The sequence below is a fragment of the Hoplias malabaricus genome, chromosome Y, assembly GCF_029633855.1.
Source record: "Hoplias malabaricus isolate fHopMal1 chromosome Y, fHopMal1.hap1, whole genome shotgun sequence".
NCBI classification, from domain to species: Eukaryota; Metazoa; Chordata; class Actinopteri; order Characiformes; family Erythrinidae; genus Hoplias; species Hoplias malabaricus.
The window spans coordinates 83,168,705-83,177,946 of record NC_089820.1 but is presented as its reverse complement, the minus strand read 5'-3'; the positions used below and the strand labels follow the sequence as shown (position 1 = coordinate 83,177,946).

The following is a 9,242-nucleotide window of genomic DNA, read 5'->3' as shown; positions in this document are numbered from 1 at the left end:
GTATGTATGTGATTGGTTAAAATGGATTGGGCGGAGACCCTCGTGTTTGCCTGCTCTGTCTCCCAGAAATGACATTGAAAGAAATAAATATGCTGTAGGCTTAGTTCTATTTCATAATTTTTTAGAAGTGTTGACGATAGTGTAACTCTGAGGAAGCTGTAAAAAGCTTTTCTGCCTCTGAGGCAGATTCTAAAGAAGTACTCTCCTGTACATTTGAGTTGTGACTGCTACCTCAGAGGAAGCTTTAGCGTGTTATAAAAATAAAATTCGGTTGTCTATGAGGAAGATTCTAAAGAAGTACATTTTGCACTCGATTTAAGGGTGCTGTCTTTGAAGGAGCTACAGACTGACACAGTAATGCTCTGCTACCTCAGAGGCAGCAGTCATGTGCTATTCAACTATGTCTAAGCCTCTGCCTCAGAGGCAGCAGAGCATTATCATATAACACTCTGTAGCTCTTTCAGAGGCAGCCATCACAACTCAGATATACAGGAAAGTACTTCTACAGAATCTGCTTCTGAGGCACAGAGTTACATTATTCTCCATTTAAGGAAAACAAAATGCTCAAAGCTTTTTAACAAATTATGCACATTTATTTATTCCAGAGTCATTTCTGACAGACAGAGCAGGCAGAGTCCAGGCAGAGCTTTACTGGCTCATGGTGCTGTATTTGAAGATATATGTCCAATCCGTATTAACCATTACAATTTCGTTCCTCCTGCCTCCAAGGCAGCACTGTTTCCAGAATCATCTCGAGTAGTGGTTTTGGACACGTACGTCTTTGTCAGCTGTCATAGATTTCTAAATTAAATCACTAACACATAATGTGATGAGAACTGAATCACAAAATTGTATAAGAACGTTGGCTCTCATCTTACAGGGGTCAGTCTTGACCAGCGGTGGACACAGCGAGAGAGAGGAAGAGGAACACTCTAAAGTCTTCATGAAGGAATATGGAGACTCACTCCTCAGCGAGAGCGAGAACAGCTACCGGCTCCGGTACGTTCTGTTTTCCAGAGTGACATTGTTACACTGTGTTTACTTGTGCTTCCTACATCAAGACAACTAGTTCCAACTGATTCACAAACTCTATTTTCAAACATATTCCAGCTTTCTTTCCTCCAACAAATTAGAGAGTTTACACTGAGTTTGTTAACCCCTTACTTCTAATGTAGTAGATATGTCAAGATGTGTTTGGTGTGCAAGAGAGTGTGTTACCATTCGGCACTTAACGTGGACCAGAACATGCAAAACGACCAATGAAAGTTGGTGCTCCGGTTTCCACCCATGGTCCAAAAACACACGTTGGTAGGTGGATTGGTGACTCAAAAGTGTCCGTAGGTGTGAGTGTGTGTCACCCTGTGAAGGACTGGCGCCCCCTGCAGGGTTTGTTCCCCTGGATAATGGTTACAGACAATGAATGAATGAATAAATATTGTTTCTTGCTCGTTTCCCTCTTGTATAAAAGACCTGAGGATAGAGGCTCTCCTACTCAGGAACCCCAGGAAGAGTACACCAACATAGCACAGGTATCCCACTAACCTTTCTTTTTTTTTAAAAGACTAAAAACATAAAAACGTTTTAATATTTTGTGTCTCCTCTGTAAAGTTTGATGATTCAAGGTTCTGTTGTGACTAAAGGGTGATTGCAAATGGTTTTTTTTTTGTTACAGCGGTTTGTAAGTCCAGAGACAGACAGCGGATTGTGCACCTCTGACCAGAGCCGTCCACCTACAGGACTTTCAGACACACAGCGTGGCACTGAGAGGTACCGCCACACACACACACACACACACACACACACACACACACACCTGCTGCTTCTCTATCATTGTGTGGGTATAACATTCTGAGCTCATCGTAGTGATATTGATGGAATCTATGATGAATTCCTATAACGCTAGGTGTCCTGTAGAACCCTGTACATGTGTATTATGAAATTTAAATGAATGTGAATAATATTTAGTCTGTGATCTATCAGTGATCAGTGTGGAAAAGAATTAACAAAGGTTTTAAAACCTGAAGCTGACAATGTGACGTAACTTTGCTCTTATGAGCCCAAGAACAGCTGGGGACCCATAAATGATCATTAAATCTATTTGTTATACGAGCGTACATTCATGTTAGCACTGATAAGGCATAATGGAAATAGATACACAACTGTGTTGATAATGTAATAATAGGGAATGGTTTAATTTCTAAGCCAGTGTGATTTGTTTATTATGTCTAAATGCTAAATGTCCCATTACGTGTTTTCTCTTCCAGTTCACTCCCTCCTGAGGATTTGAATGGCATGACCAGCGCGAGCACATCTGATAACGATGTCTCCCTCTCTAATCTACACACTGTTTTTTCTTTTACGACTGGATGGCAACCAGATCAACTTCCTAAGACAATGCAGAACATGCAAGAGAATCCCAACAGCCAGAAAGCAACCGCTGGATTGCACACCTTAGGAGAAGATCGATTATGGGTTCAAGGCAAGTTACTGATGCCTGTACACATGGGCATTTATGTTAACTGGTGCAGCTGTAGCCTGGTGGTGAGGGAGCTGGGCATGTAAGAGCCAGCAGGTCATGACTGAAGTGCCATTGAGCAAGGCACCTAACCCCCAACTGCTCCCAAGGCGCCTAGGGCTGCACTGCTCACTGCCCCCTAGTGTTCACTAGTGTGTAAATGTGTGTGTCACTGCATGGATTGGGTTAAATGCAGAAAACAAATTCCTCTGTGTGCAGCTCAGTGGCCAATAAAGTGATTCTAATTCTAATCTTTATGCTCCACACATACACATACAAACCTAAAGGAACACAAATGCCATTCCACTCAAATGCACACATCCAGTGCACATACTTGCTACGTTTTCAGGGGAGTAACAATCAGCCATTTTAAAGCTAATTCAATATCTTTATAGCCATTTTGACTGATTTTAATAGCCAGACTGTGGAATATAGTGGACTAAATGGACAGTGAAAGCCACAGGAGAAAATTAAGGCACATATAACGCTAGTCCACCTTGTAGCTTGTAGTAGAGACCTTAACGCATTTCTTTTTTTTTGGTCAGTTTGTGTTTGTCATTCTCTATACCCTCAGCAGTGTTCAGTTTCTGACCATAGGCCAACATATAACTTATTAGGACTGGGTATATCTGACTATTGGTGGATTATTCTAGACCTAGCAGTGACAGAGAAACTTGGGCCTGTTCAACTGCCACAGTGTTGACAATGATCCTCCACTCAATTAATACCTTTTATTGTTACATTTCCATTAACTGAAGGGTGGTCAGTAACTATTAACCTATAATGTGTATCTGTACATTGATCAGCCAAAGACCAGAACCACTCAGAATTGATTCAGCTGTCATTTTCTCCCCATTAAATCTTTGTTCCACTAGAGGGTGCCACTCTCCATTCTCCCCTTCTGCAAGAACCCAGCCAAGAGGGACAGTCGGCACTGACACAGAAACCGCTTGCAACTGAGAAGCAAATCAGAGGACAATTCTCTCTCTGCTCCTGTCCCAAGTGAGTACAGTCCTGTTTCTCTGCATAATATCATTCACTTTCAAAGGTGAAAATAATATTTGAAAGTGCAGTTCATGAGAATGTTAATTATTTGGTCCTGCACTTGCGCATATTTCATCTCAGACAAACAAAAAATTCACATCAGATGAAAGTACATTTCCATTATCAATGTTTACTTTATGAATTTTTAGGAATTATATCCCCACTATTTTCCACAATGGTGCAGTTTCAGGGAAACATAAGTTTATACAACATTTTATCATCAGTATCATGTCTCTGTGGATGATTCATTCCAGGAACCGACAAAGATACACAATCTATAGTCCCTCATGTCCTTTGTATAAAATGTTGTAGTATTTGTATATTCCGTCCTACACATATCCTCCTGTGTACATTAAATCCTCTCTAGATTCCTCAGAATACCTAATACAATTTAAATGATATATTAGTAGTTATTCTTTACAGAAACTGAGTTGTTCATAAAACAGAAGCAGGGAACGAGTGAGACATTAGCTGAACAATGAGAGAGAACAATGAGAGACTGAGAATCTGTAACACAGCAAGAGGTTACAGTATTCATTCATTCATTCATTCATTATCTGTAACCCTTATCCAGTTCAGGGTCACTGTGGGTCCAGAGCCTACCTGGAATCATTGGGCGGAAGGCGGGAATACACCCTGGAGGGGGCGCCAGTCCTTCACAGGGCAACACACACACTCACACATACATTCAGTCACACACTCACACCTACAGACACTTTTGAGTCGCCAATCCACCTACCAACGTGTGTTTTTGGACTGTGGGAGGAAACTGGAGCACCCGGAGGAAACCCACACAGACACGGAGAACACACCACACTTCTTACAGACAGTCACCCGGAGGAAACCCACGCAGACACAGAGAGAACACACCACACTCCTCGCAGACCGTCACCCGGAGGAAACCCACGCAGACACAGAGAGAACACACCACACTCCCCACAGACAGTCACCCGGAGGAAACTCACGCAGACACAGAGAGAACACACCACACTCCTCACAGACAGTCACCCGGAGGAAACCCACGCAGACACAGGGAGAACACACCACACTCCTCACAGACAGTCACCCGGAGGAAACCCACGCAGACACAGAGAGAACACACCACACTCCTCACAGACAGTCACCCGGAGGAAACCCACGCAGACACAGAGAGAACACACCACACTCCACACAGACAGTCACCCGGAGGAAACCCACACAGACACAGAGAGAACACACCACACTCCACACAGACAGTTACCCGGAGCGGGATTCGAACCCACAACCTTCAGGTCCCTGGAGCTGTGTGACTGCGACACTAACCTGCTGCACCACCGTGCCGCCCGAGGTTACAGTAGGATTTACCTAAATATTCTTCAACATAGTGCTCAACACACAGCAAATTCAAGCTTTGCTGATGTCTATGGAACATATTCTATGTGAAGAAACAGTAGGATTAAGCAAGTTTATAAAAGTGAGAATAGCAAAGTTTGGGATGGTAACGTCGACCAGAAACACTCAGGATGTTGTTTGAAAGAATTGCTCATTGAGTACGAATTAAAGCCGAATTTAAATCTTAATAAACATTAAATATTTACAAAGGATCTACAGCTCTGTTATATTCGTCTTATTTCAGTTTAGATCAGAAGCATCAAGTCAAACTTGAACGAGGTTTTGTGTGTGTGCTGTGTCCAGCAGCGAAGCCATCAGTGCACTGCAGTATGAGGTGTCGTGTCTGAAGAGGGCGCTGGATGAGAGTCTCTGTCACCTGTCACACCCGGGTGTGCGGACGGAGCCCCGGAGCAGTGTGTGCTCACAAGAGAAACGACTAAGGACCCGGCCTCGTGTCCGACACAGACACAGAACTAATTCCAGCAGGTGACACGGCACAAAGGAAATAGCCAATGACAGCTATGGTGACCTTATTTTACCTTATTTTAGTTGGACTCAATCAACCTTTATTTAAGTGTTACTACAGCAAGGTTGTACATTAGACAGATACAAATGTAGATAATGTAAGACAAAGCTAGCAAATCTTAAACACATTTGAGTGATCCCAGTAATCAGACCTTTAATAAACTATCCCTGGGTTAAAATGAGTGTGTTAGAGCCACGGGTCTTAGAGTGTTAGGTCTTATGTGCAAACCTTAAGCTGCAGACTTATCTCCTGCAACAGGTGCCCGACTGCAGATACATCACTGCAGGAGGAGGACTGGAGCTCCTCTGATGTGGAGCTCAGTAAACACAAAGGTAAAAGCCTACCATTTTATATTGAACTTGTATACTGTCACAATAAGTGTCTGTCCGAATAATATGAGTTTTTTTCTCTCTCTCTCTCTCTCTCTCTCTCTCTCTCTCTCTCTCTCTTTCTCTCTCTCTGTTTCTCTCTCTCTCTCTCTCTCATTTCTCTCTCTCAATCTCTCTCTCTGTCTCTCTCTCTGTCTCTCTCTCTGTCTCTCTCTCTCTGTCACTCTCTCTCTCAATTTCTCTCATTCTCTCTCTCAATTTCTCTCACTCTCTCTCTCTCTCTCTCTCTCTCTCTCTCTGTCTCAGGAATTGACAGCAGAGATTCAGATAACAGTGAAATTCCAGCTTCTTATAGTCGCACCCATAAAGGCACACGTACTCACTGCAGAAGTCCCTCCAGCAGGACGTTACAAGACTTGAAATGTTCATCAAAAAGTGGGTTTAAAACTTTAAAATAAGCCTACACTTATAAAGGTTTATAAATGGATTAAAAGCATGTCTATTACATGGATATAAATTAGATTGTAAACACTTTACAGTTCATTTTCACAAGTCATTAATAATCATGTGTAACACAGAGATAGAAGTGCGGCAGTAACCTTTTTTTGTGTCTAAAACTGAAAGAGTCAGAACTAAAAAAAAAAAGAATAGAATAAGCTCAGACCCAAGAAACCACTTTGTTGGTGGTTAATTCATTAAAGGGTTAAACCTATTAACAAATATCTGAGGAAGCCAACGGGGTTAATGTCGACTGATGGAGGAGACACGGTGAGGTCAGTATCTGGCAAGATCTGAGGTTTAACTGTGTAATGGATGTGGGTTCACTATTTGGCAAACAACAGGTCACCATTGCCCTGTCTATCTATCTGTCATAAATGACTGTAAACAGATTGTAAACTATTTATAAACCTTAATAAATGTACCCTTCATTTTTTCCCTTGTTAGCCTCTTTAGAGAGTCTATCTCAAGAAACATCTCAGTCAAAGCCTGGCAAACACCATCTGAGAGCCACTGTTGGGTCTGGAAGCAATGTCAGCATCAGGTCCTTAACTGGCCACATCAGTGATGGTTGTATAGGACCACTCTGTAACAACAGAAGAGCTGCTGATAGACCAACTCATCACAGCAGGAAAGCAGCAACTGTGCCTGTCTGGGACGATCATGGAGGTCATGGCAGTGTTGTATTAACCATTCACAAAAGCAGAGATAGCAGTGTGTATAGACAACCAGGTGAGGGTGTGCTAACTCTCTGGGCTCAAAACATAATGGATGTCGTACTGTTTTTATTTTAGATTTTAATTTAACAGCCAGACCTCTTTATGAATTCACTGTATGTTTGGTGAAAACATTTATGTTTAACACTATAGACGAGTATCTCCGCTCGAGGAACAGACATCATTATCTGCCCCCTCATCCTCACGGGAAGCCTCTGCTTCAGACCAACTACGGATCCTGCAACAGTCTTCCTCCAGGGTACTCAACTCACCAATTCCTTAAGAAGATAATCAGTTATTTATGGGCTGATAAATCAAACACTCCACCCACTCCTCGTTCCAAAATCTGACTTTCTTTTTGCGTGTGTTTGTTAGTTTCAAGGTGTGGGATCAGCAGTCAGATTCAGAAGTGTCCAGCAGGAGGCGCTCCACCCAGTCAGACTCAGCAATGCTGCCTGCTAACGTGTACTTCCAGAGGACCTCCCCTGTCCCAAACACGCCTGGCAGGAGCAGAGCAAGGCCTTGGGGACAAAGAGCCAGCAAGGTCAGGGTCACATTGAAGCGCTCTAAAGTGTCTACTTAAACCAGCTTTTACTTGAGACCGAGACATGTTTTCCACTATGTAACTATATTTTAATTGTGCCGTAACTGACAATACAAGTTTTTTAATTTTGTACTTGGAACTTTTGGATATTCTTACTTCATTAATACTTCATGTTCAAAAATCCTTGGTCTAATGCCGTAGGTGTGAGTGTGTGTCGCCCTGTGAAGGACTGGCACCCCCTTCAGGGTGTATAAGGGTTACAGACAATGAATGAATGAATGAATTAATTAAAATATGTACCTGTATATTCATTCATTCATTCATTCATTGTCTGTAACCCTTATCCAGTTCAGGGTCGCGGTGGGTCCAGAGCCTACCTGGAATCATTGGGCGCAAGGTGGGAATACACCCTGTAGGGGGCACCAGTCCTTCACAGGGCGACACACACTCACACATTCACTCACACACTCACACCTACGGACACTTTTGAGCCTCCAGTCCACCTACCAACGTGTGTTTTTGGACTGTGGGGGGAAAGTACATATTTTATGTACATTTTTCAGTTAAATAAAGGTTCAAAGGAAATAAACAATACATATTATTTTACAAAATATCATAACTTTTCTAGGTCTTGCTTGGTTTGAAGTCATTTCCAATTCTGTCTGTTTTCACACGTCGTATGAATCTGATTAGCCAATGTTTTTAATTCTGTACAATTTATTTTTTGGACAGGAAGAGGCAATAAACAAGACTCTAGATAAAGCCCTGGAGGTGGCTCTTCTGATGAAGAAGACCACAGACCGCATGGCTAAAACTCTGTCTGCAGACCTGGCCAAGGCCCGGATCTACAAGACTGTTACACGGGATCCAACCTGTCAGTGACGGAGCACACGGAATTTTACGTATTTTTGATATTTTAAACAAAGGTTACGTGGAATGTCTGCTGAAATACAGTGAACATTTTTTTCTAAACACTCCTGTCCTTTTTTGTGATGTGGTTTTATATTATTTAATATTTAAATATATAATTGAATTCATTTTAATTAAATAAATGCTTATCAAACAGTAGTTTTTGATTTTCTCTCGTCTCAGAAAACCAGTGTATAACTATTAACTAATAACTGTTATTATTAAAGAATTTACAAAGTTCAGATGCAGATATAAATGATGTGTGTTGCAATGTGTTTTCAGTTTCATGTGTGATGACATTTTTATGATGTCCCCAAGAATTAACAAATAAGTAAATGTTTAGTAAAAGGCAGACTATAGGGGGCAGAATGGCACCAGTACATATAATAACTCTCTTTGAACAGAATAGTATTGCAATGCAGCCTGCCTAGAAGAGTACTACACACACACACACACACACACAAACTAACGTTGCTTAAATCAAAGGCACTGAAATGAATAACCATTATCCACGTACTAATGCTTGTCACCGAGTGATAAAGCAGAAGGAAGTAGGACAGATTTTCTGTGTCATGTTTCTGGACTCCCTCCCCGTGTCCTCTCAGAGTATCACAAACACAAACAAATTTCACATAAGGCTTTTGGCTCTGTTTTCTGCTTATTTGATATTAGGCACCCTCACCATACACTGATGATAACAGAAGGGGTGTGTGTGTGTGTGGGGGGGGGGGGGGGGGGGTGTTATTAAGTTTCTAGTTTCTGTCCCTGGTTTCTTCCCCTGTTCTCTTTT

At 42.0% G+C, this 9,242-nt stretch overlaps 1 protein-coding gene across 1 annotated transcript; it reads left to right on the top strand.

Moving 5' to 3' along the window:
* Positions 1-923: 923 nt before the first annotated feature.
* LOC136677602 (uncharacterized) lies at positions 924-8,427 on the top strand. The gene is made up of 12 exons (XM_066655167.1): positions 924-999; positions 1,469-1,529; positions 1,673-1,767; positions 2,265-2,479; positions 3,391-3,517; positions 5,234-5,416; positions 5,715-5,788; positions 6,092-6,220; positions 6,731-7,015; positions 7,153-7,258; positions 7,375-7,543; positions 8,276-8,427. Exons 1-12 carry the CDS (start codon positions 944-946, stop codon positions 8,423-8,425), a joined length of 1,650 nt encoding a protein of 549 aa, XP_066511264.1. The 5' UTR covers positions 924-943; the 3' UTR covers positions 8,426-8,427.
* Positions 8,428-9,242: the final 815 nt, after the last annotated feature.

Coding starts and splice junctions, on each gene's coding strand:
- LOC136677602 (XM_066655167.1), top strand. CDS start 944: ATGAAGGAATATGGAGACTCACTCCTCAGCGAGAGCGAGAACAGCTAC. Junction 2,480..3,390: donor AGATCGATTATGGGTTCAAG/GCAAGTTACTGA, acceptor TTGTTCCACTAG/AGGGTGCCACTCTCCATTCT. Junction 7,259..7,374: donor TGCAACAGTCTTCCTCCAGG/GTACTCAACTCA, acceptor TGTGTTTGTTAG/TTTCAAGGTGTGGGATCAGC.